At 41.4% G+C, this 27,444-nt stretch overlaps 1 protein-coding gene across 1 annotated transcript in view; it reads right to left on the bottom strand.

Moving 5' to 3' along the window:
- Window positions 1–27,444, bottom strand: part of LOC141949405 (vascular endothelial growth factor receptor kdr-like) — a 142,034-nt gene that overhangs the window by 57,364 nt on the left and 57,226 nt on the right. Inside the window, exons 4-11 of the mRNA XM_074882941.1 lie at window positions 26,836–26,963; window positions 22,400–22,559; window positions 20,812–20,948; window positions 19,133–19,292; window positions 18,414–18,531; window positions 16,412–16,587; window positions 4,747–4,897; window positions 1,722–1,827 (exon numbers count right to left, since the gene is read on the bottom strand). Coding sequence (XP_074739042.1) covers window positions 1,722–1,827; window positions 4,747–4,897; window positions 16,412–16,587; window positions 18,414–18,531; window positions 19,133–19,292; window positions 20,812–20,948; window positions 22,400–22,559; window positions 26,836–26,963 — 1,136 coding nt within the window. The remainder of the gene's footprint in view (window positions 1–1,721; window positions 1,828–4,746; window positions 4,898–16,411; window positions 16,588–18,413; window positions 18,532–19,132; window positions 19,293–20,811; window positions 20,949–22,399; window positions 22,560–26,835; window positions 26,964–27,444) is intronic.

Genomic DNA, 27,444 nt, shown 5'->3' with positions numbered 1-27,444 from the left:
TGCATATTTGCCTCAGCAAAGTCGGTAAAAGAAGAAATGGGAGTGATGTACATATGCATAAAACAAAGAAAAATGTTTCTAATTTTGTGTTGTTGAGGTGTCTCACTATCCCAGCATGTGTGACAATTCAGCAACTAAGAGATGTTTTTTGAGTTACAGCAGTTGTGAAAACCTTCACTTTTATATGGGGACTAACATAACTTTAAGACTGATCATCAGATGTAAACTAAGCTCTTGGACAGCAGATCATCTGTTTAGACAGACTGTATATATGGAGAGAACAAATAACCATGAGAGCTGTAAAACTCTTGTCAGTCCATGCAGCAACCAGAAAGTCTTAGAAAAGGAAGAAACTTTGTAGGTACGTGTCACCAACCTCCATTTCTTACAAGTAATTAGCACTTTGTTGGTAGTTGCTTTTACTAAGACCTAAAATTCTTAGAGAATACATTAAAAACAGAGCTTAAGGTGCACTGTATCATCTAAATAAATCCAATTTATAAATATCTTCCAGGAAGGGGAAAACTCAGGAATGAAACGCGAACACTGATTTTCTCCTTCCCAACCTCCATGTTTTCAGAGCTCTGTTTTAGATTATGTTTAGAGCTGGAAAGTCTCCATGAGAAAGAGCAGATGGCTAAGGCACTGATCCTGCCAGATGCTGATTTAGTCTGGACCCAATCCAGAAGAGCACTTTAACTTTGTGCTTAACTTTAAGCATGGGAGTAGCCCAAGAATTACCATATGCTTAAAGGTGTACCAGCATATGAACTACAGCATTCAGCACCTTGCAGGATTAGGCACTAAACTATCTGGAGCATCCACCTTGAAACCTGTAGCTGCAAAACCACTCCTAAAGCCACAAACCTCTACAAGTCCAACAGAGCTAAAACAACTGTCTGAGCCAGACCACAGCATCTTCTCCAAGGCATAGCCAGAAGTCTGTGAAGCTACAGCAGAACAGCTGCAGCAATTTCTCAAGGATTAGCATGGATGTGTGTAAACAGTATCACTCAGTATCACCACAGGTACCCGGGAGGCACTGAACAGATAATTCATGGCTGGGAACTTTGCAGTTCATGCAGGAAGTGTGCTCCCGGTGCTGTTTGGAAGGGAAAGCAGGCAAGGAACTGTAAAAGGAAGGAGGTCTTCCCACCTTCACTGACTTGGTAACATGGTTGGCAACCCAAATGGGTAAAGAAATGTTGATAACTCCAGCTGAAACAGGCAGGTACTTCAGGCTTTTACATACTCTGAAAATCAGGCCAGCTATGTCTGGCCACCATAGGCCTCTTACATTACACAGCTGTTTAACTCCTGCTACTGGGAGAGTATGCAAGGCTGGGCAGTACAAAGTGCTTTCTAAGTGCTAAGCATTTTAATGAACTCAGAGTCCTTATCAGTTGTGTGTGCTTCACAGGACCCCTCTTGCACTGAACCAGTCTTACACTTTCTCAAGACTGAGGGAGATGGACAGGTTTTTGACCCAGAAGTCTTTGGAGAGTTTTAAACAGTGTATGTGACATCATTGCCAGAATCCCGGCATTTATAAACGGCAGAGATCTGAAAATGGTCCCAGGGCTGTGGAATTTAAAGCATGCTAACAACCCGTGGCAGCTTGGGAACTGTGGGGAGAGAGCTCCGTGTGAGTGCAGTGTCCCCTCTGTAAAGTCCACTGCTATTCCATGACATCATTGCTCAGATTTTCATCAGACACATACCTTTCTTTTATCCCCATGCTTCATGGTTATGTTTTCAATGCTTCTGATCTTGTTGCCTGTGAACATATTCTCCTGAACCACAATTTTTTGCCCAGTGGGGTTGCATCTGGAGGTAGAAAAGCAGATAACCCAGGGAGGCATTATTAAAGAGAGATAATGTCACTCTTAGACAATAATCTTAGGTCTTAAAAACTAAAAGCTATTGCTGTTGGAGATTGTTACCTCTTCATGAAACTACTGTATTCCTTCATTGCAACATTCCAAAATTATTTACAAAGCACCTTGACAGAGGTAGACAAAGATCAGTATATGACCAGCAAGGAAACCCCTCAAACTTTCTAAAGATTGAAAATATAAAATACTGGACAACTAATTAAATCGTGTGAGTTTAATCTGGCTAATATGAGTTATACTCCAACTCAATGCAGTTGTGGCTTTTTAAGTGCTCTTTTAGCAATTGCAGTGCATTTCAAAATGCAAAATGCTAGTCATTCAAAACTGTGGAGAGGTGAATGTTGTTGAGCATGTCTGTCTATCTGCTCAGCTCTCCAACCTGAAGTGCAGGCTGACAGAGTAGAGTGGATAAATACTGGGATAACAATAGCAGAAGTCTCCTTTAATATCGCATATTCTCCAGAAGATAACCATATCTCTGTCAGTTATCGACCTTAATTTTTGAATTATGGGCAAAGAGCAGTGTATGTAGCACATAATGCAGAAAGTTATATCTGCACCATCCAAGGTAAAAGACTTTTCTATCTTCTTTAACTACAGTCCTTGGAATAAATGAGCAGGCCTTCTCATGCTTAGGAGAGCAAAGGCTTCAGCAAGGCTGGAGCTCCAGGCATCCTGGCTGTGGGTGCTGCCAGCTGTGCAACTTGAGGAAGTCTTTCATTTTAAAATTGCCAGTTCAGCTCCAGTCCAGCATGGCTGGGTGTTACAAACTGTGAATCTGTGATGGCAAGTTAGTGAAGTCAGTTCAGTTCCACAGCTTGCTGCAATCACACCTTGCACAAGTCATTGCAGCCCATGACAGGAAAGTGTCAGTATTGCCACCTCTACCTCAGCAGAGGCACTGTGCTTCCCATGGCTGGTCCCAGCAGCCTTGGAGCCCACCATAGTAGATTAGGATTATAGGAGGTAAAATGAATATGGACTTCTATAGGTGATGACCAAAGGCTGATGCTGCAGAAAACTAATCCATAAATCAGCCGTGCCTTTGCCAAATCTGCACAAGATGCATGGGTAACACCCTGGGTCAAGGGAGGGTTTATAGGTCTCAAAAGAGCCTAATTAGAAGATGTCTTGGTGACTTCCTGCAAGGCACAATTCTGACTTGAGGTTGAAGGGAAAAAACTCAAAGGAAGCAAATCACATCACAGCTATAAGGAACAATGATAGTGTTTTGGGATCCAAAGTGCACTAGTGAGGATGGGGGAGAGAAAGAGAGAGAGAGAGGAAGTGAGACAACAGAAGGAAATGGGGTCTGTGTCATTTCCCACAGGAATCCTCCTACAGCTTCTGCTGGAAAAAGATAAGGCTGCCCCGGAGGCCAAAGGAGGTAGACGCCACTCTGCAATTGTATTTAAATTGATAAGATCAGAGAGTCAGAGAGCTGGAACAAGGGTTATATGAGGTCTTTTGCCACCAGGTCACTAGCTCAAATCTGGCTTAATTCGGCATTCATGACCAATTCTCTCTCCCTAGACAGAAAGGTCTGGAAAAGATTTCAGGTCATCTCTGTGGCTTTCCTACAGAATGCATAACCTGTTTCCTTATGGTGTTTCCATTCTGCTCTTGTTTAACAGCAGCTTGTGTGCCTTCTGCTGACCTGCGATGCCAACAGCCCTACCTAAGCCTACAAATCTCTGCCATTTTATTCCTGCAGGAGCAGTGTAACTACCTAAATGAGGTAATGGGCTACTTCCCTTGCGGAGGGACACAAGGTCACTTTTTAGTCCCAACCTGAGACTAGATCTCCCAACAGCACTGCAGCTGCTGCAGCAGAGGACCTGGGAAAGGAGCTTCTCTTTGTGATTTTTCCCTGTCTCATGGCTTGCCATTCACAGCATTTGGAAAAGCATTGGAATGGTGAGAAAATAAGGAACCATCCAGCAACATTATCTCTTGCTTCCTAGACCTCCCTTCATTTTTTTATGGATGGAAAACCTGACTTCAGCCCTCTCATTGCCAGGCAGGGTTGAAGTGCAGGCAGAAATGTTATACGTGGCTCCTGTATGTCCCCCGGGGCTACCAGGGGAAGTATTCAGACCTCAGCCAAGACCTCTGTCTATAGACAAGTCTGCTCGTATAACAGCAGGAGCAAAGAAAATGTCCACTTCTATAAGGTGAATCTCAAAAGGCATCTTATGTTTTAACTTGCCTCATTCCTCTCTGGCAGTTTTGACTCAGTGACTTGCTTCTGTGTCTTCACACCTCAGGCTGCCTCCTGCAAAGAAGGGCCCTCAGTAAGGCGTGAAGGCTTGGCTACCTTTTCCCGCTTCTGCAACACAGATGCTGCCACAGGAGCCCAGGCTCCATTTGCACTGGTGAAGGCAGCCCCTAGGAAGTGGCATAAATTCCATATGGCAACTAAATGAAGCCAAGCCTTTAGCAGGTTTGTCTGACAACAGCTCTTACAGGGGAAAAAAGTGTGTTACCTCTACACAGAAAGCACCTATCTGTTTTTTCTTTGTCAGGCATTTAGGCTGCATCCAAGAGGTGTAAGAAAAGACTTTGGTAAGTCAGAGGGACATTGCTGGTCAAGTTAAAGAAAATTCAAGCCTGATCTTTAGTCAGTTTAAACTTACTTGACACAATTCTGATAATACAGAAGGTGCTTATAACTCCAAAAAGTCATATACAACTAGATGTCTGCTGAGTTCATAACCCTTGAGATCTTTAAGTGGGGAATCACTGCTTGTGATTTTTTAACTAAGATAAATAAGATGTACTGGAAGGAAAAACTAACTTGAAACTGCTGAACTATTTTGCAACATGTTCCTCTGTCGGAATGTCCACTTACAGTGTGTCTACGAGGCTGCAGGGCTGCCACTTCCACTCGATCTTTGGGTCAGGATTCCCGCTAGTGGTGCACTGGATTTTGTGTTTGCTTCTTAATTCCACCCGCACAATCTTATCAAAATCAGTTTCCTTTTCATAGATTTTGGGTCTCTCTAAATAAATAAAAAAAAAACAACAACAAAATAAAAGCAAATGAGCAAATTTACATCCATGATCATGGTCCTGTTTTCATCAAAGGTTTTGAAACTTGCAACTCTGATCACTAAGTGATGATTTAGTAAGGCTACTGCAGTTGTAGGGAAATTACTACCAGTACTGAAAGTATACATTCGCAGAAACATGGGTATTAGTTGTGGTGTTTCAGAAAATACCTTGAAATGCTACCACATTCATCCTAATTGCTTTCAAATGTTGTTGTGGACCTGCTATACTTCTGGGAACTTTATGCCATGAAACATCTATTGGTTAGGGACTGCAGGATCAGGCTGTTAGTCTATGTACTATGGGCAAAATAGCATTAGGCTTCTGATGTCACCTCCCGAGAGGAACCTTATCAAACAGCTGCTGCTCCGCAATGTTGTTACCATTGTGCAGGTTCTCCCCAGGGTTTTTGAAAAAAAAAAAGTCTTTTTGATCTGAAAACTTTGCTTTCCGTTTCTGTTTATGTGTAATGTGCACTGGATGAAGGAGCGAAGAAAGCAAGGAAGAAGTGGTAAGGAGAAAACACTTGTAGAGTAATGCCAAGAAATTCTCACCAACAGCAAAACCATTAAAAATGTCACTGCATTATTCACATCTGGTGGGGTTGCAAGATCACACCCTTGGACTGGAAATCTCTCAAGAACAAACTTTTGTGTGACACTTTCAGGGCTGCTTGTTGCCAGCAGGAAAGAAATGCTTTGTCCCATCTACTTCCAGCTCCCACGGGAACATGCGAAAATGAGAAATAATGCTAAAAAATCCCCAAAGTGAACTGAACTTTTCCTAACCTCAGAGAGGGTGGGTTTGAGTTTGGGGTGAAAGCAGAGTCTCTTCCCTTATGCAGACAGCTCTGCCCATCCCTAGCCATATCTCTTTGTCTGCTTCTCATAACAGGAAATCAAACAGATTTATTGGTCGGGGTCCCTCTGTGGAACACCTCTGTGCAGCCAAGTGTGGCTGCTTTACACTGAGAGCTTTTGACAAGTTGGGAAGTTAATGTAGATTAGATTTCTATTTTTCAGGTTAACTTATTTTTTCTGCTGTCAAGGGGGCCCCAGATATGTAAATATGAGCTACTGCCCACCTCATCAATCTTGAGCCCTTTCCCTCCTTTTTTCCCTTCCAGCCCTCTACTTGTATGAGAGGACTGACCAGGCTGATCCCGTGTCTTGGTGGGATCCTCACTTTCCATTTTTCATGGATGCCAGGTCAGACTCTGAAAGGTCTTCTGACCTCATCATTGCCTGAAAATACATCAGCATTTCCTTCTCCACGACATGAAAGGAGTATTGACTGTAGTTGGTTCAGCCATATCCTGACTCCCATGCTATGTAAAAAATTAGCTGCTTTAAAGAACCCTCATTAGGTCCTGATTAACACTTGAAAAAGCCAAATGACAGCTTTTGCTCTTGTGTTCCCTTTTGCTTTTTTGATCCCATTTGCTTGAGTGTTGTTTTCCCATCTGCCTACAGATTAAGTTCTATCAGGCTCAAGTAATCCACTCCTTGCTCCTTTGTCCCTTCAGAGAGGGACAGGGATTGTCTTTTTGTGGAGGAGAGGATGAAGAAGGGAGCAGATGGGAGAGTACTTCAGACTGTGGTTAGGGTCTCTCAAACTCACATCCTCATCTGTAACATGGACACAGGGTTTCCTGCACCACATCACTCTGGGTTATGCAACGTATCACTGATCAAGTGCTTTGAGATTTGTGAGCAATTCACAGGAGAAATTATTGGGACTTGTGTTGAATTTCCTTGTAACTGGCATCTCATTTCCCATCAGTAAACTATTTCTGATTATAAAAATAATTTTGTAAAACTCCCTGGAGAGAGAAGCACATTTTTCATTATCTTGGACATTTTTCTTTTCAGTCTCAGATCCTGTGTTCAGCATGTCTGGACTGACCTCAAAAGCATGATTTTCACTTGAAGAAAGAGACTCTAAGTTCATTGTGAAAGGTTACTCAAGTGTTGTGTGAAAAGTTACTCAAGTGTTATGTGAAAGGTTACTCAAGTGCTATGTTTTCTGGGATGTAAGAACAAAGCTTTACACACTTGGGGAGGGAGACAGTATGTTTGTGTGGTTTTGTGTGTGTGAAAGAGAATGGGGGGACAAGGTTTGATTAGTGTCTTTTAATAGTAAATTTTTCTATTCTCTTGGTGAAATGATGAACATGTTGACTGTCATTTAAATTATCCTTCTAAAAAGAAATAATAATTTTAACTTGATCTAATTCAAATAAGAACATACATGAGTGACGAATGATTTCTTAATTCCACAATTACTTTACTGCATGGCACTATTAAATATTACTTGAAACCTAAAATGAGTCAAAATGATTCATCAATTGAAATAATTATTATTTATGAGTCTTAAGCAATTATTTTCTTAAAACTTGAGGGGCTGGCTAAAAATGCCTCCCCATCATTTCTTTCACAGTGCCTTATAACACAGTTAGTGCGGAGTCGTAGGAAATTATGGGCATGACACTCAGAAATTGAAGCAATTTTATTAAGTTTCTCTCTCTTTTGCCCTGCAAAGGTTGTAATGGTGGTAGGTGTCATTCTGCAAATGACTCTTAACTGCGTTGCTACCACAGCGGGGGCGAGGCCTTTCCACAATTTTGAATGCACCACCTTTGTGCTAGCAAGGGTGTTGGCATTGGCCCCAGTGCACTGCAGGTTTGTAATGTGGAGTGTGGAGTACTCATACAGGGAATATTTCTTGGGCTGAAAACTTTCCAAACCTCTGTACGCTGTCATGGCCATTTTACCTCTTATTGTGCCCCCTGAAGGCAACCGAAGCTTTTCCATTCACTTTGCTGGCTGCTGGGCCAAATCCTATTTACAGAAGTTGCATCTATCAGTGATGGAAACAAGTTATCTGGCTTCTGTGGTGGGCACTAGCCTTTCAGATTTGCTCAGATTATAACTAGATAGTTGGCTCAGTGGGTTGGCATCTGCAGCAGTCTCACCTGCAAAAAAGCTCTCCATATTGGTGTGGTGAGGAGTTTTTAGCCTGAAGCCAGTGATTATCTAAGGTAGACCTAGTAGCATATTTTTCAGATAACTCCCTCCTCCAAACAATGCTTTGCTTTCTCTTTCATGTTTGCTTACTAAGCAGCATGGTGGATTATACACAAACTTATTTACCTTTGCTCATGTTTAGGTGTGAGGTAAGGCTTAGAGTACAAATCCATTTGTAAGCACTGCCAAAATCCAAGAATATTTCTGGTTGCACCTTAAATTATGCATCTGAAGTGTGGATTTCATCAACGCACATACATTTGCATGTGTATTGCTGGTTTTTAAGCATGCAAAAAAACCCCGAACTGTTGGGAATGGAGAGCTTTAGCAGGCATTGGAGTAATGGCAGTACAAAAGTTGAGTAAACAAGCAAGCTGCCTCTGCACAGACCCTGCAGTACACCTTGCCTCCTCCAGCAAGTGCAGTGCAGAGTCCTCCTTTCTCCTTGAAGCTCTTGTGTGGAGAACCTGACCTAGAGCACCCTCTGCTAACCTTGGGCTCACTGAACACCCTCTTGCAGAGCCTTGTCCCCAGCCTGCAGTCCTGCCAGCTACAGTAGTGCTGAACTGCAAGAGATGATCTTTAAATACACTTAATTCCTGACCTGAAGTATCCCTCACTATCCCACTTCTTGCTTCCCACTCCCTCCCACACCAAGATCTGCCTGCTAACTTTCAGCCTCCACCTCCCATTCTTTGGCCATTGCCCTCCCCAGGCTGAGTTTTCTCAAGCAGAAGCCAAACAAACCTTAAAAGCTTTCTCATCTCTGGCTGTGTTTGGAACACGCAATGTTCAGATGGCTTTAAATGTGTCGAAATAAATGGGTTTTCGTCTTCTCTGGCTTAAAGTGTGATTGTATCCCCAACTCGCTTTGCAGAGGTGCAATTGCTGGTGTGAGAGCTGACCTGAATAACTAAAGACCTGGCTGCTGCTGCACTGTGAAATGCAATCAGAAAGCAGTTCTGCTTACTGTAAATTCCAAATTGATCAGAATTATGTAAATCTCACCTTACTTTCTACTGTTGTCAGTCTGTGGCATTAGGAGCAAATAATATGTACAAGGATTAGGACATTAACCCTCTGGCATTACCCTTTCTGCAAGACTCTTCTATCTCTAAATTCATTGCAGATGTTATTATGGGGTTGTACACTTGTCACCCAAAGGAGCATCCAAATATAGAGGACAACACATAGAAAGTTTCCCTGCCTTTTTAAAGAAACTTTACTTTCAGTGACCTCTGACTGAACTGCTGTTTATGTACCTTCCCCACTCCCATTTAAACTGGGTTTCAAAAAATCTTTTCACATTAAGAACATCATCAAACATAGAGTGGTCCAGTGAAGCATTTAGTCTCAACCTTATGTGCTTTGCTGGACATGGGGCTTCATTAAAAATATTGATAGAGTGGCAACTTGTTTTCTATTTATCCTTTCTGTTTCCCAAAAGCAACAATAATTTGCACTTTAGAGTCTTTCATCTGATGTTTGTACAGTACTTAATGGAAATATAAGCTCTGCAAGTTGAGTTAGGTAAATATTCTGTAAAGTATATAGGAAACGCAGTAATGCAAGTTTGCAGTGGTCAAACAGTATGGGAAAAAGAGGATGAAATTTCCCCCAAAGTAAAAACATTTTGTCTGTGTTCGGCTTACAAGTGATCTCTGTGGTTTGGTTGTTCGTTTTTAGGTTTTGTTTGTTTGTTTGTTTTTTCCTTTTTGTTGAAAGGAAAGAAAGAAAAAATGAGTTAAATGACCTGAAAACAAAACTTTTGTTTCAAGCTGAACAGAACATTGTTTGACCCCAGCTGATTTTGTCTTGTTGGGTTTCTTTGTTTCATTCTGTTTGCTTTTTTGTTTTATTTTGTGCAGCACTACACACAAGGCTGCAGTGAAATGGGTGCATGGCGTTGTCCCCACAGTACTTCTGAGGAAGCAGATGCCAAGACGAAATGAGTGGCCAAAATCTCTCCATGAGTCAATACCATGGCCAGGAATAGAATTAGGGTCACCAATTATAAGTCGCCTGCCTAATCTCTAGCACACACACCCTGCTGCTCCATTGTAACCCGCTGTTGTGGGCTGGGAATGCCAGCAGGGTGGAAGCAAATGGAAGAGAAACCATGAAGTTGGATACTGTATGAACAGATATTAAGAAAAATGACAGGGCACTTGACCTACCCTACAGGGAATTTTGTTGTTAAATTGGCAGTGCAGCTGGTTTTGTTTTTTCCGACCTTGTACTGTCACTTTTGGATGTATCTATCTTCTCCTTGTAGGAAGAAAGCTGTCTTTTCCAGCCCTGTACCACCTTTCCCAGATCTGTCATTCAACCCCAATGCAGCCAAGCTTTTGGGTAAAAAAAGGGTTTTCTCTTGTCTTTCTCTCTCCATCTTATCTTTTGTGGCTAAACAGAGTTCAAAAGCAAATGAGTAATGATGAGCTTAATTTTTAGCAGAGCAGGCAGTTTTCCAGGGTTTTTGTCTCTGCCCCCTTTGCCTGCTTTTCAAAAGAGACAAACAGTTAATATACCTGCAGGCTTGGCTGAAAGACAGCATGGGAACCACATGCTGCCACTTTCCAACTTCCCCCCACCACTTTGGTTTTTAAGGTCTGTCAGAGAGAGATTGCTGCTGCAAAGACGTGAGTTGAATGCTTCAGATTTTTCTGGCAAACTCCAGCGGGCCCCCACCTTCCTCTTCCTAAAATTGCTTTGGCTACTTCCTACAAAATGAAAATAGCTCATCTGATTTTTTCATTAGGGGCTCTCCTGGGAGCACATAGAGGCTGAGTGGAGACTGGACTGCGGAGCTGCAAGTGAGCAGGGTTTGCATGATGTCAGTGAGAGAATTCTTCATAATTTGCCAATAATTAGTATGCCGGAAAGACCCATTGCAGTCTGTTTGTGTTGCTACATTTTTTCTTTTCTTTCAAATATCTTCCAGAAAAAGTCCATTGTTTCTCTCTCGCCTGTGTCTGATAAATAAGACTTGAAAGATAGACTGGAGCCCTGTATCTCTTTGCCCTTGCTCTTCTCAGATGAGCATCCCACCCACCCAAAGCATTGGCCACAGCCATTGCTGCTATACCCCAGATAGCAAAGCAATGGGCTTGGGGAGGAACATACTGGATGAGCTGTTGGATGGAGACAGGCTGTTTTATTTCGGGGTTTCTAGTTTGCTCGGCTGGCCCAGGAGGTGGAAAATTAGATTTTCTATTTTGAGTTTTCCTGAATGGGTCATCCTTCAAGGAGCTACACAGGAGATGGATATGATACACAAAGGAAAACCAGTCCTGGCAGGATACTGAAGCATGCAGGCAAGGTGAAGGTAGATCATTTTACATAGCCCCACTTCTCATATCTGGCTCAGTCCTTTAGCCTAAACATCAGTTGGGTTGCACTAATAGTCCAAATAAATTAATGTTTCTCACAGTGCAACAGTGTCCAGCTTAGAGATTTCAGTGGCCCTTCCATGCACAACAGACTGTGGGAGTCTCCTCTCTGTCTTCAACTGGCTTTAATTGAGATCCATCACTCTAAGAGCTCTTTTTCTCTGAACTGGCACAGCCCAAATATATCAACCTCATCCTGAAGGCTCATTTCCCTCTTCAGACTCTTTCTGGGTCTGGTTAAGGTGATGGGGTATTGTTCACATGATCACCACATATTTATTAACTTTTATGGAGATCACTGGGGCCTCCTTCAATGTCAACTCATCCCTTGCAAGCCAAAGTAGGTCAGGCACAGAACTCCCTTTGACTTTGATTTTAAACCAAATATGAAGAGCTGGCCTGACTACAGAGTAGGGCAACATATGCATCGTTAAGTGCTCTGGAGCTAATCCTCCCTAGTAACAAACAGAGGTATAGCCAGTCATCTTGCTGACATAACAAGGAGCACATAGCAATGCACATGTGAATTCTCCATGCACCCCCTTCATTCCAGTCCTTGCCCAGGAGAGAGGCAATTCATAGGGAGCCTGTGAATTACTACTGCTTATGGTAGAGGCTATTTCTAGCACTTAATCCTGCATTTCTAATAAATACAAAACAAGAGCTTGGGGGATCAAGGACTCTATGAGGGAATGTAATTTCAATTGACTAGAGTGGCTGGAACCCAAAGCAATATTTACTGGAAGAATCTTGAGGGAGCACAGGAGAGAAACTTTGGGACAAATAAGAAAGGCAAAGTGGTGAAGGAGATTATTCATCCCATTTTTGAAGTAATTTATGCTTCAATACAATCTTCACTCACAACGTGGTGGTCAGAGCACGCTGACTGCTCCATAAGGGCTCAGCAAGAACCCTGATACATGATTTGTACAAGGGTGAGAATGAAATGCAGCCTGCTTGCCCATAAATAGATTTGAGGGGTTTTATTTATGTTTTGTTCTGAAACTGCTTTGTACTCCAGCCTGGAATAACTCTTTTCTCCCACATTTCTCCTTCTTGGCTGGCTCAGATGTGCAGCCACCAGCTGTTTGCTAGGATTGTTCCTTCTCCTTGCTCCCTCCCCTCCAAATTCTTCAGGACATTATTTTCTTGAAGCTTTTCTCAATAAGAATTTAATCAAACAAAACAAAAACACAGCAACCCGCCGCTTCTTGGACAGTGTTTGATGTGTAAATATGTAAAGAAGGAGTGTTTTGAAAATGCAATCAGCTACCTCCTGGGGACTTGAGCCCTACCATGAGCCAAGGTGACTCCACAAGGGAGATATGTGCTCCTGCAAGATTAAATTCCAGCTGCAGTGGGAGCACGGGTGACCAGAGGCACAGCTAAGCCACTTCTTAAAGAGATATTTTTTGAATAGCAGCATGATTCTCCTCCAGGCCAGGCAGCATGCTCCTTCCTGCATATTGTCAACCAGGTCCTTGCCTCAGGCCCACATTGCTATCAGTTCCCACCCTGCAGCTCTGGGAGCTATTTGCCCATTTTTCTCCTTCTTGCTTCTGTGGAGCTGAGACAACTGATACCTCTGCACTCTGCAGATACTCATCAGTTTTATGGCCATATCAAGCTTGGGGGGGAAATAGCTAATATTTGACTAACTACCATGGAGTGGAATACCTTGCCCATACAGTGTATATTTTATGTCAGAACTACTGTGATTGCTACCAATTAAGTATACGGGAGGTGACTCTAAGGAAAGCAAGCCTGCAGCAGTGCTGGTCTTCTAGCAGGTCAGGAGATATGCTGCATATAAGCTCCAGTCCTGCAGGGCTCAAGTACATGAATTCTTATCTTGTTCTCATCCTGCTAAAAGGGTTTTCTTCTTCTGCCATTATTATTGAATAAAATACACTGCAAAAATTAATACAGTGTAATTTGATGAATGAGTCCTGCTGCTATTTATACTTCGTTTGTGAACAACAATTCACAACACTATTAACTTTAAACTTCCTCTACACCTAGTTCAAATTTGCAGTTGATGGGTTTGTCACAGCATGCTGACTGCTAGTTATACTATCTGTGATGCTCAGGAACATTAATGATGTAATATTTTGAAGAGACTCACAGGAGAGGGGGCTGTATGCTTACTTATAATTTTTCAATGCAGTGTCCCCTTGCAGCAAGAGTAAACATATTCAAATGACATTTATCTTCTCATTCAGAAGTCTATTTAAATAATTTTCCATCTTCTGTTTAATAGTGTAGATCAGAACTCACTCACTTTCACAGATGCAGCTCTGAAATTTAAAAGACTGGCCCTGGCTTTTGAGGAGCAATGCTGTTACTCAGAAAGAAATGTTACTGCTTGGTAATAGGGAGCTGGTACATGGTTACATACCCAGCATGAGGCTTATCGGGTACTGAATTGCTGCAGGCTCCACATTTTAGACATGATGCAAAACTGATGCTCCTACCACTGTGTTCACTTGCAAGCCCAAGAGGATTTTTCCATCAAGTCTGCTAATCCCTGTGTTCAAATTCCAGCTTCAGTAATTGCAGACTGCCTATGGTTCTAAGCAAAGACATTAATCACCCCTCCCAGCTCAGAGGTGGTTGTGTTTCAGTGGTGGGCAAGGTAATCCCTGCATAAAATGGCTAGAAAGTGTGTTTTGGTTTCCTTCTCCATGTCTAAGTGTCTGCTGAAACTCCAAGCAATTTAATCTATTCAGGTGCGATACCAGGGTATCAGTCACGATGACTGGAGATAAGGTGTCAGGTTATTTGTTGGGGAGTTAAGGGAAAAATTCACATCTGCATTCAGTTTGGAGCTTCAGAATTTCTTCTGAAAGTAAAGAAAATGATGCCCAGATCTTTAAAAGCAGTCCCTTTACTATAACTAAAAGCACGAGAAAAAAAGGCAGTTTGCTGCTGTTGGATAAGCTTCAAGAGCAAAATTTGCCTTTTTTGGTGTATACCCACATGCATCTCAGCAAAATGACCCTCTCATAGGGCTGAGTGCTTCACTTACAGTATGTCAGGTTAGTCCTGTAGAGAAGAGCCTGGCAAAGGCAAGAGAGATTTCCTAGGTGTTTTGTGTTAGTCCTGTTTACAGTCAAGGCAAATATCCTCATTGTTTGTAGCCTTTAGCTAAAAAACAATGGCAGTCTTTGGCAGATATTTTCTTTTGCTTGCTCTCATTTCTGGGGTGACTTTCTTTTATCAGAAAAGAAACACTTTGCTGTTCATTTTTCCTGTGCTTCACCATGCAACACCTTCTCCAGTCAGTAACATTCCTACAGCTGCTGGACTTTGCAGGCTCCTGAGAAATGGTGGTTTTGCAATTAAATAATTATTTCTGATTGAAGTCTTTGTTGGGCTGATCTCTCAGAAAAGCTAACAGTGAGCACCATGCTAGGCATGCACTGTGTGTGAGAGACAGAATACCACATACTTGTACATACAATAAAGATGAAAGGCTTGTACTGTAGTTAAGAGCATGGGATGGTTTAATCCTGAAATAGCATCTTGCTGATACAAACAAGGTCTGTTTGTTTTTTATATGCCTATTTGGGGAATGGCTGCTTTTCAAGTAAACATTCTCTTTTGCATGCGAACACCAATATTTACCTTGACAAGATAGTTTATTATCATTCTTAATTTTCTCTTCCTTTGAATGTTTCTGTTCTTTTAACAAGAGGGCACAGCCATTGTATGGATAAACAATCTCAAGTGAACAAATTACCACAGCTTAACACATTTCTCCTCATCAGCTGAGCTGCAATACCTGACCATAAGCATGTTTTTAGCTCTCTCTACTCCTAAATCACACATTAGTTTATGTAATGTTTAAGGTGGTTTAAGCTACCATACCTTATTTAGCCTTTTTAAAAGGCCATATATGCCTAAGTGACAAGTTGTCCATTTGTTAGGCATTATTCCTTTCTGAAAGGTGAAAGGTGACATGAGAAAAACACAAGTGCTGGATGTTACATGGTGCAACAGTACATAAGTATACAAAACAGGACAACTGAGAATTTTTTTAGGTGTAAAGAGGATAAGGGGAAAAAAATTCACCACAGAAAAGAAAGCAAACCTATTTTAATAATTTTATCTATCTCACTGCCTGAGTGAACCTTGGGAAATACAAAGGGAAGCAGAACTAACTTTTGCTGAACTCCTACTTGGCATCATGATTCAATCTCTGTTGCCAAATTCAATGGATTAAAAGAGGCAATGGATGTGCAAAGAGACAATGTGGCTCTGTCTTCCATTATCCCAGCAAGGGAGATTAATAAATGCGATTCCAATACCTATTTTCCCTCTATATCAAGTGAACCTGCTTCAGTGCACACCACCATTTACTTCCTTTTTCTCCAGATTCCCCTGAAGATGAACCTGTCTCTCAAGTGCTCCCAGCAGATAAATGAGAATACATAAAATACAGACTGATAAAGTACTTTTTAGCAGGATGATGGAGAGACATAAAAGGCAGGGTAGCTTATCTAGTTCCTTCCGTCAGCCCTACTGGGACTTTTCCTGTCCCAACAGATGTTCTCCAGTGCTTTGCCCAAGCTAGTTTTTAATCTCAAGGGATAAAACTTCCATCGCTTCTCTTGGGAAACTGTGCCCCTAGCTCTAAGACCTCACTACTAGAAACGCTCCCAAACTGCTATTAAAATTTAAGTCCTGTTAAGTTTGTTCACTTTCAAGCCATTTCTGCTTCCCTCTGCGGAGACACTGTCCCGACACAAAGGTGCTGCAGGCTATTTCTGAGGTACAACGTCTCATTGGAAAGTGACTTTAGATGACCTAGTTTCAGACTAACTACTCATACCATCTCTTCATTCTGTTGCTTTGATTTAACATGTGGTGAAATGAGGTGGACCTTCAGTGGTTCCTAAGTAAGGTGGTAGTCTATGTGGAGTGCTGTATCAGCTCTTATCAGCTAAACATGGGGAGATGTCACCCATTCCTGCTGACTAGTAAAGTAGGATCACACAGAGAATGAGAAAGAACCCAGTAGAAGTCATTATAAACATCAAGTCCTTACCTCTCACTACCAGCTGCATGGTGAGGTTCTTATACAGGCCATGTATTTCATTGCTCAAGACGATGGTGTAGTTTCCAGCATGCTTTGGTCTCACATCTCTTATGCCCAGTCTGTACTTCATTGGATCTAGCTCATAGCAAGTGTGGTTATCCTTGATCAGTTTGCCATCTCTGTACCTGTTTTGAAAGTCCCATCAAGGCTCATCATGTGCATGCACGCATGTTAGTCCTCAGAAAACCTAACTGTTACGCAAATTAGGGTGGGTAAAGAGTCACCCTTTGGAAACAGCAAGGGAAACACATTCCTTTTATCCTTCCACACCAAAACTGAGTAGCATCTGCAGTGCTTGGGATGGCTTTATCCAACTAACAAGAAAAAGATATTTTAATGGATCTGAATGAACAATGCCTCTCACATGCTCAACTCATGTATATCAGAAATGTACATCTAGATGCCCCCAAAATCATGCTGCATGTGCAATACTAAGTGCAGGAAATCATGGGTTAGCCAAAATGTGTATCAGTTTTAAATTAAGATATTAATTACACAGAATTGTCTTTCAATATGTATATATGACCCTTTACTGTTGCTGAAAAAGTTAAAGTCTGTGACCTGAAGAATTTACAGTCGATAGGAAGGTCAGTGAGGAATTCACAGTCTTGGATCTTCACTAGCTAAAGAGTAGGATTGCAGAGTCTGCATGAGCAGACTCCTCTTCACTGCTAATCTGATATGCAGATTTGGGTTATGATTATGAAATAGGCCAGACTTTGCCACACACAGAGCTTTAGGCTTGGTGGAAGGAGAAGCTGGGTCATGTGTCCTACTGCCTGAGAATGCTGGAAACCTCCTTTACAGTCGTTTAAACAACTGTACTGAGAGACCTCCAACATCAACAGCTGTAGCTTCGAACATGCAGGGAATGCAGCTCTGGTGGTCCCAGGCAGCTACCAAGCAGCTCCATGCTGAGCCCCGAGAACAAAGCCTTGGCAGAGAAAAGGGGGACGGTCCCCACTTCAATTCACGAAAACATTTCCATCTCCTAAATAGCAGAAACAATTAAAAATACCTCCTGGTAGCACTGATTCCACCGATTTGACTGAATATTACAGAATTTCATGTTATTTCACTGCTAAAAAAATGCAGCAAGCCCATTCCTGACCAATACCTTTTGCTGACTGCCAGGCCCCCCTGAGCGGCACTCAGCTGGCCAAGGAGAAGTGCACTGTGCAGGTGCTAATTCACTCAAGCCACCTCCTCTGCCAGGACAGGCAAACCAATGCCAGCTGTTGTACGGGATTTCATACAGTTAAAGATGTATAAGGTGTTGGATGGGGTTGTTAAAGATCCCCTGTAGAATGAAGCATAGAAAAAGTAGCAAGAGAGAGGACAAGAGATGAAAGGGTAAAGAGAGAAATGAACATCTCCAGGAGTTGCTGAATGTTGCCCCTCCTATTAAGCTGATCCATTACAGTTCTGGTGGAGCCTTTAGTTTGCTTGGGAGGATTCACTGCATTGTCTGCAAGGATCTGACATTGCTGGTGGTACAGAATTGGAGAAATTATTTAGAAGTTATGAAGAGAAACAATGTCTCATGTTGAGAATGTGTCCTGCAGCCTTCTATTATGCACTTCCTCTTTGCAGACTGACCACCACTAATGGTCATAAACTGGCAGCCCTTCCCCAATAGCTTTCTACTTGAATCTCCCAAACTGTTCTGTGTCCAGGGTAAGTGAACCCCCCATTTTTTCCTGTAGGGACCTTTTCTGCATGACTAGGAGAGAAAAACAGCATGGAAAAGAGGGATGTTTTGCCCAGCTTTATGGATCATATGTCAGCAGAGAAAGGAGTCATATCTTCACTGAACTGTGACACCACAGCTATGAGCATTCCCAGATCTCATCTTCTATCTGTGTGGCAAGGAACAGTGAAAAACTATTCTAGGCAGGAGCCCAAAAGAAGGTCGCATATGCCTGATTTTGCTCAAGATGATGGTACTCACCAGGTGACATTTGGATGAGGAAAGGCGTCCACCTTTGCAGCTAGTTTCAGTGACTTGCGTCCTGATGTAACCTCGTAGTAAGGCCCTTTCTTATGTGAAACCTTAATGAAAGGTTTGTCTGGAAAGAGAAATTAACATGAAGACAAGTAATGGCAGATCTGCCACAGTACAGTGCTCACATCTTTGAACTGCGTTGTGTCTACCCTGTTTTTTTTGCAATACAGATCTGCAGAAGCTGCAGACAACCAAATGGAATGACAAGCTGTTACCATAGTTCCCCTGCAAAGCTCAGCTGCAGCCAGGAAGGTCTATCTCCAAATGAAGGACTTTATATTTAAAGCAGAGAGTATGCATCTGCATTGCCCCTGGAGCAGTGTGTGAAAATGCCTGGGGTATCGTCCATGTGAATGCCAGCAGGCCAGACTTTCCACGGCATCAGCAACACTTGGCACCAGTATTTCAAAATAGTTCTGCTCCCAGTTAATCCATGTCCTCCAAAATATCTCAGTCTGGAACTCTCTAAAGTTTCTTTGAAAACATAGTGCTGGGTGCTAACTCTCCCATAGATTGATCAGAGGTCATAGATGATCAATGGTAGTTTTAACTAGTTGGCATTCTTCCTAATGCCATCTGCATATCAACAGATTTAATAATGTGGCATTATCCTTTAGCTTAACAATCTTGTTTCTTGGGTATTCTGGTTTAGCTGCAGAACTTACCATACACTGTAACTGTGACATTGGCCTCCAGCCTTGTTACGTTGAGTGTTTTGCATACATATAGGCCTCCATCCTGCATGGTGACATTTTCAATTCTGAAGCTACTGCCAACTTTATACACCGTATCACTCTGGTCCATTGTTCTTTTAGGATAAGGGTGCTGAAAGTCAGAAAAAAAGGGGTCAAAAAGCAGCATAAACTGGATTATTTTGTTCATCCTTTCAAAGTCTGCCAGTAAACAAAAGCAGTGATTCATATCAAAATTATCATATTTTCCTGTCACTGAAATAAATAATATAAAAGACAAATCAGCAGGAAGAGCTCTTGTGTGAGGTTTCATTATCAAGTCTAATAAGAGAGAGACACAGAGTGGAACTGTGGCACTTCTCTACTGAAATCTGGGCAGCCAGGTAAATAAGGAGATGCATCACAGATCAGCCCTTCTCAGGGACAAAATCCCAGGGATCTCAGGGCAAAACTGCCATTGGCATCTGTAGGATCAGAGTTGTGCTTTGGTTTTTGGTTTGGGTTTTTGTTGTTGTTGTTGGTCACAGTCAGTATTTTTCTGTCTTAAAAAACTCCTACTTTCTAAAAGAAATGTATTATGAAAGAAATACAATATACTATGACAGCCAAGTGCCAATGCAAATTACTGAAGAATTTTAGAAAGCATTATCGCTTCTGATAGGATTTTCGATCCCAGAGATTTGGCCAAGAAATTTTACATTTATAATATTAGAAATCTAAGGAGGGTTCATAGAAAAACAAATCTCTTCTGTCATATGGGATTCTAGAAACAAAATTCAGTAACACCATATTGCTTGCACTTCTATAAATTCTATGTTCTATTTTCTGTAGTTTCTTCACTAAAACAAAATTAGACATTCTTTCTTTAAGTAAACAAAATAAGTCAAAAATAATCAATTTTTAGGAATCACATTTTACACTTTTCCAAGAGGCTTAGATGCTTCTTTGAAATGTATATTTTGCTGAACTAAAAAGAAAAAAAAAAGCAATAATTTTAATTCCAAGCGTCAAACAGAACTGTGAGTAGTATCTCAGATAAATGAACTGATTTGGAAAGTACCCCTTCTTCCCTCTGTTTTTCCTTAGGAGAACTGAAAGGTTCTAGTACATCAAAGCAAATGCTCAGTCTCTTACATGTTTCTACTTCAAATTTGGCATTTTTATATTACATTCCACAGAAAGCTCAAGAACCTACACTCAGAATTTAAATTTCATTCTTTGGTGGGGATTTCAACAGATACAATTGGCTTTTGTTTCACTTTTTCCTACTTAACAAATGCCAAGCTGGATGAACAGATTGACAATTTGCAACCTTCATGGCTGCCTTTGAGACTTGCCACTGTGAGCTGGGATCAACAAACAGTCCAGAAGAAATGAGATGGCTATTCTTCCCAACAAGAAACATACACTCCTAACTTTTCTTGCAAACATAGATTTAGCCTGAGATTTCCAGTTTAATTTTCAGGTTCAGTATGGTCAGAGAAGTTTTAGATTCATCCAGACTAAAAATACAGTCAGTTGTAGGCTTACAAATGGTTGGCTGTATTTCAGAATAAGTAGCAGCTAGGGTTTACTCAGCCCTGTGAACAGATCTTTCTTTTGGGTAGGAGGAGACTGCATGAAAGCAGAATACTGAATTTTCATCAACTCACTCTCCCATTAGGACATGTCCATATGAGCTCAATGCGCCCGTTGATGAAGGTTTCTGCTGTGCACTTCAAATTGAGAGTTTCTCCAACCAGCAGTTCTTTGGGAGTTGCTGACAGAGACAGGTTCTGTGCTCTGACCTCTGAAATGAAAAAAAGCAAAGGTATAACCACACAGCACTCTCTACATCAATGACATTTAACCACATCCCCATTGCCTCTCCAACATCTGCTCCTTTCACCCTTTCCAAAATAAACAGCTCACCTTCTTCTGTCATTTCTACGTAAATTGTTGGAAATGCCCACACAATGGAAACATTAGGTCAGTTGTATAAACGCCTGAACATCTGATCAAGCTAACTGATCACATGTGGACACAGTAATTTATTAATTGCTTTTCTTGCATTTGCCATGTTTGGCTCCAGCCCCCATTTCTCAACAACACAGCCATTCTCAGAAAAACTTTTCAAAAGTCACTTATCCTTCTGAGTGCCTCAACATTTGCATATCTGCAAGAGGATAATTTCTGTAAAATATGAAACATGTTTCTCCTGCCCTCTGACAACCAGCTACCTTTCCTTTCTGAATGGGATCCCCAAATATTGGTCTTATATATTTGTTGTTGCCCTAAATATATCAACTCTGAAATAAGACTGTATGATGTTTATGGTGTCGCATACCAAACACACATCTGACCACTGTACAGTAACACATTCTAGAGTAAGGTATTGCCTGTGTCCTTTTGGGTTAGAGAGGGATAACCTAATGGATTTTTTAGCTTTGCATTCATGATTCTAGTAAAAAATAATTACACCAACAATGAAGAAAGAGAGAGAGAGAGAGAGAGATTTACAGGAGTTTTATTTGGCTGCCATACAAATTTACAATCCTGTTGTTTAAAGCTGAGTGCTAATTGTATAGAAGGATGCCATGATCTAATAGGAATGCAGTCACAATAAACTCTCCTCTGTCAAAAATATATAAATAATGAAAGAAAGAACATACATTGAAAACAAAGGAAAAATAAATTCTAATTGGCTTCATATAAATCCCAGCACTCAAAAATTTAATATTTAGTTGCTTCAAATTCAGATTTTAATTCTGAGCTGAAGCTCAACTGTAAATACAAGGGAAAGGGTATAGTGAATCACCAGGAGAAACTGTATAAAAAAGCAAAGGTTTGAATTAGCAGTTTAATGAGCTTTGTATACCATGATCTTATGTGTTTAATGACCAGAAGCAAAAAGAAAGCTACAGTTTGGTTTATCCTAAACCAGCAGTTGTTTTAATGTAAATATAGCTCAATCTGAGCAAACAAAGCCTTGGGGGGGGGTTGAATAAAATACTCTTATTTTGTACCACCTCAACACTTGGTAATTTTTCAAAACCAGGAGTGGATCAAATCCAAGTTCTATTGAATAGGAAAAAAGGGGAAGAATGAGTTTGCTTTTAGCGTTCCAGCTTGGACTTGCTACAGATACATACCAATTAGATATATCAAATATAATTGAGGCTAACCAAGAAATAATACCCAAGGGCTTAGCTATGAAATAGAAACATTGTGGTCATTCCTTGGCACACAGCAGTCACTCACCCAATCTCTGTGTTAGGTAATAGGAGGTGAACACACTCCCATTGACATTTGCAGTGCATGTGACTACTCCAGAGTAAACAAAAGAATGAGAGGGGATGACAAATCCTCTTCTTGGGTCCCACACCATCCCCTTGTAGTTCACATCTACAGAATGAGGATACTGAAAGAGAACAGACAGATAGGAGGCTTGTGAGACATTCCCTTTCCCCTCAGACCATAGAGGCAACCAGCCAAGGCTGTTCTGCTTTAGAGGCAGGGTAGATATTTGACCTTTCAGAGTGGTTGGTGGTCTCATTCCACACATATCTTAAGCAGCATCAACATAAGCAAATAGAAGAGCCCTCCCTGAGGTATGACTGTCTTTGAAATTCAAAACTTGGACATCATAACTGGAGCTTTTGATTCAGTAGCCCCAGTCCTCTCAGACCTTAGGCAAGATACCATGCTACCCATTGTAGGTCCTATTTCCTCATCTCTTTACTGGAAATAATTATGCCTATCTTATATGAATTTTGTAGGGTAATCTTTTTGAAAGTGTTTAAGAACAAAATTTGCTTCTCCTAATGCTATGTGTAGCTACCACCTGTTTTCCTGAGATCTCACAGTACTTTAAAAATGTGTGAAGTTAGACCCCAAAAAATCAGAATTATTCATGTCAGTAACTCACCTGGTGGCGGTCATCTATAACCTATGGTCTATGGCTAGTCATCAGATTGTCTCTATATCACAGAAAGGGATGAGACACTTTCAAAGCAGCCTATTGATTTCCACTAAGCACAGAGCAGCCTGGATGACTTAAGATAGTAAATCATAGCATGGCAGAAAAAAGGGGACTTGGTAACACAGACTTGTTTGTCCTAAATTCATAAACACTTGTAATGTTCTGAGATTCTTGAAAAAGCAGTATCTGTAAGTTCTGCTTATGAGGAAGAAGTGAGGATACAAAAGACGAATGTGGAAAATAAACTAGAGCAAAAATTCATTTAATAAGAATGAACCCTCAATATACCCTTGGACAGCACCAATGTCAAGCAGGTTAGCTTTTGGTGGTGGGAATAATTAGTTTATTATTATTATTATTATCACACAGGGAAATCCTCTATTTGCTAGAGACAATACAATTTACTTTCCAATCATTTTGAAAATCCTGGATTATAATGTAGACAAGAAATACATGAAATTAAATGCAGACAAATAGCTCAGGAGTCTGTAAAAGAGCAGATGACTGAAATTCACCCATTTCAGCCTATTTGCAAGCAGGTGAATGGAGGCACAGGCTGTAGGTCTGACTTTTCCAGCAGGACACGGGAAGGCTCTTTAGGACTGAGGATGTGCTGCAGGAGTGTTGAGATCACTTTTAGCTGAAAAATGAAGGGTCTGGGGAAACCTCACTCTGCCTGCAGTTGCCACATGATAACTAACTTTATTTCCACAGTGCTTCTCCCTCCTTCTTATCAGATACTGGCTTCTCAAACATGAGACAAGTTAATATTTTTCTTTTCAGAGCTACCTTGTTTTAGCTTTTGAAGCTAACCAAGAGAAGAACTGCACTAGGGACTACAAGTGGGAATTTCCCCAGTAGTTTTGCTCTTATTCTTGTTGTTACGCAGCATGCAGTTTATTTTTCTGTCTCCAAACAAACTGTACTCTTGTATGGCAGTGTGCTTTAAACAAGATTCAGTTTAAATAATACCCCTGTTCCAAAGAAATATCAGCTTCAGCTGATGCTCATACCTCTCATATGAATACACAATTGATCAGGTTGGCATTGGTTTAGGTCACTTGTTATTACATTTTCAGCACAGCCCAAAGACAAAGGAATTATGACCATGGAGCAGTGACTGGTGATGTTGCTGTGGGGAAGGAGGCACAGCAAGACAGTTGCTTTCTTTTGGAACAGCAGTTCTCTTCTGACAGTAGTAGGAAACATGGATTTCATGTAAATACTTTCAAAGTAATCAAGCTGTGGCATCTCTGTTCAAAAACATTAGGAAAATTCGGAAAAATTACAGAAAGAGATTTGAGACCTGAGGCTTAATCATGCTTTAACACCCATGAAGGTCAGAGCTGTAAATGGCAAATGCATACTGAACCAGATCAGTGAGTAAACAGATCTGACAAGACTGAAAATGCTTTTTTTGCCCAGAATTAAAATCATGTTAAGCAAAATTAAAAGTTTGAATTGTGTGTCTTAGCATGGGTTTATTAATAACAAAGATGATATGTAGCATTAGCTGGGAGCTGTTTAGTATTAGCAAGAGGTACCTTTCCCCATACATATTTAAAGGCCAGAGAGTGCAATGATTTTAAAGTATAATGGTAACATAAGGAACTTAATTTACAGTGGAAAAAAGTACTTTTTCTACAAGAATAATAAAATGTGATAAAGCTGAACTTCATGGTTTGGCAGCCCTGCTCCCTGATGGCTATGGGAAGGGGAAAGAAAAAATAACCCTACTCAGGAGGCCCTTTTCAACACTGCACACATATTAAACATCTTCATAAAATATTCAAAAATATATGTTTAAACAATCAAACCAAAAGCGTCAATGCTGCTTGAAGGAAATCACAGTGGCTTTCCTCCCTTTGAAGTTCGTTGTCTATTGGAGATTAAATTTGGAAGAAGAGGATGTTCTAAATTTGTCTGATCGCCTTATTCACCTCTCCTCCCCCATCCTTACCTCCACCCCTCTCCCGCCCCGCTTCCTCTTCGCACGGGAAGCCGCCACCTTGGCTCCACAGGGCGCTATGAAATTCCCAGACAGGGCAAAACAAGCGGTGACTTTCCATAGATGGAGCCCAGGGCTGGCAGCTTCCGAAGCCAACACACGCCTCCCAAAGCTACTGCCTTGAGTAGTGATGTCTCTCCAGCTCATGGCCTCAGAAGGGTTCCTTTAGGGAGCCTCATTCAACATCTACATCCCTGCCCTGCAATCCAGCTGCTCTTTCTTGAAGGGGAAAAATCTTTTTGGGGACAATTTTCTTCATAATTCAAAAGGGAGATTTCAGTGGAGATTTCATTCCACCAGCAGCTTGCAGCAAGGTAAAGGACTTCAGTTTGTGTTTGAAGAAATTACCAGGAGAGAATTTAGCTGGCAAGTAGGGAGAGCAGGGCTGCCTATAAATAAGGGGATAAATGTGGAGGTCTGCTTGGTTGAGGTTCCAAGGCCACATTTAGGCTCATGTGACTGTGCTGAAGTCAGCAGCAGTACTCCAGCAATGAATTTGCTTGAAGTAGGCTAAAATAAGATGGGATGTTTCATTTTTATAGCCAAGGAGGAGAAGGTGATAACACTTATCCAGGCTAAAGTGATTAGCTATGACTGGAGAGGAGCCTTATCCATCCCTCCCACCCCCCCTTTTTTTTAATCCCTACTGACAAAACTTAAAAATAGAGATCTGCTAAAGCAATAAGGCCAGTGCTGTCCCTCTGCACGTCTACTGGAAATTTGCCATTGGTCTCAGCAGGAGCCGGAGCACTGTCTCAGGCCTCCATGGTCTCAAGTCCTGTCTCCCAGGAGGAGGAGACATCCAACAATTAAGACATCTAACAGCTAAGAGGAGCAGAGGTTCTCAGACCCCTCTACCAGCACAGCATCAGCCTGTCTGCATGTGCTCTGCTATCACACCGTATCCAGCAGAACAATCTCATCTCTCACAGCCTCTCCAGACAGGCTGTGGAAAGGGAGCCGAGTCAGAGGATGAGCTCTTGTTCCCGTTAGGACAGCTCAAGCAGGCAGCCTAGCAGGGGAGTGGAAAGGCACATAACCTATTAGGAAAAAGGCAGGATTGGAGCCAGGAGACCTATGTTCTGTTCCTCACTCCATGATAGGCTTCTTTATAGAGCAATTCTAAAGCCCTTTATAAGAGTGACTAGATCTCCATCAATTGAGGAAGACCCAGACCTTAAATTTCCATTTTTATTATACAAAATGGCCTTGGCCTCCACAGACCGTGCTGTAACCTTGACATTCAGATGTAACTGCTGCCAAAGGGATGCATGCTGTAGCCATTTATTCTCAAGGCTGAAACTTGTTTTAAATTTATGAAATCAAGCAAAAGTGGGCAATTGTTTGAAGAGGTTCAAGGTATAAAAGAGAGAAGCTTTCATGAGGATAGCTAATAACCAGGTGTTATACAAAGACTTTTGAAAAAAATACTGCCTTGTCATCTATCTTTGCCAATTTATGGAGGAACATCAAGCCACAAGATGAGAAAAATATGTGATAAACTCAGCCTAATCCCCAAAACACTCTTGTACACAGTTCAGTAGTAATACATGGGAAGAGTAGGACTGTGCTTCTGGATATTCAGTATCTTTGCTTTTTTTTTTCTGAAATTTACCTAGCTTCATACATTTTATTTTGTATATTTACTCATTGTGTTGGCAGCCCAGACCTCTGAATTGATTGAGTTTCTCTGAAACAGTCACTTACCTGGGTAAGCTTAGGTTTGATATCTGGCAAGGTAACTCGGCAAGGGATAACAATCGTTCTGTTAGCATCTAAAATGTAGATTATTTCGGGATGTTCCGGGTGAATCTCCACAAATGGATTTCTGTAGTCTGCAGGGAAAATAACATTGATTTGCAAAACTGCTCCTTTACTGATCAATGACCAGAAGGGCACTGTAATCTGAGCAGCTAACTGCCCATAGAAGGCTCACTGTAGCATGTGACAGACATCCAGTCACATCCTGCTTGTTTGCAAATGTCAGTGTCGTCTAGGGATTATAACCAATGACCAAGAATCGGAATACCCCATTTCTACCCCTATTTTACCAGTTTGCCGTGTAATCTTATAAAAACTCCTTTTCTTATCCCTTCTCCATCTGTAAAAATGAAGTTAATAAATCAGCTCCACTGGTCTTCATGGCACTGGAGTAAGCTCTTCCCCAGTGCTCTGGATTTCTTTCATAGGTGATATTATACTGCAGCACCCCTGAATTCCACAGCAGTTAAGTGTTACAAAAGGTTTACAGCAGTTAAGGTAAATCTACTGAAAGAAAAAAGCTTCTTTCTGTAAGTGAGGACCTCTAGAACATGC

Source organism: Strix uralensis, chromosome 13 (genome assembly GCF_047716275.1).
Source record: "Strix uralensis isolate ZFMK-TIS-50842 chromosome 13, bStrUra1, whole genome shotgun sequence".
Lineage (NCBI taxonomy): Eukaryota > Metazoa > Chordata > Aves > Strigiformes > Strigidae > Strix > Strix uralensis.
This window is presented reverse-complemented; position numbering and strand designations above follow the sequence as displayed.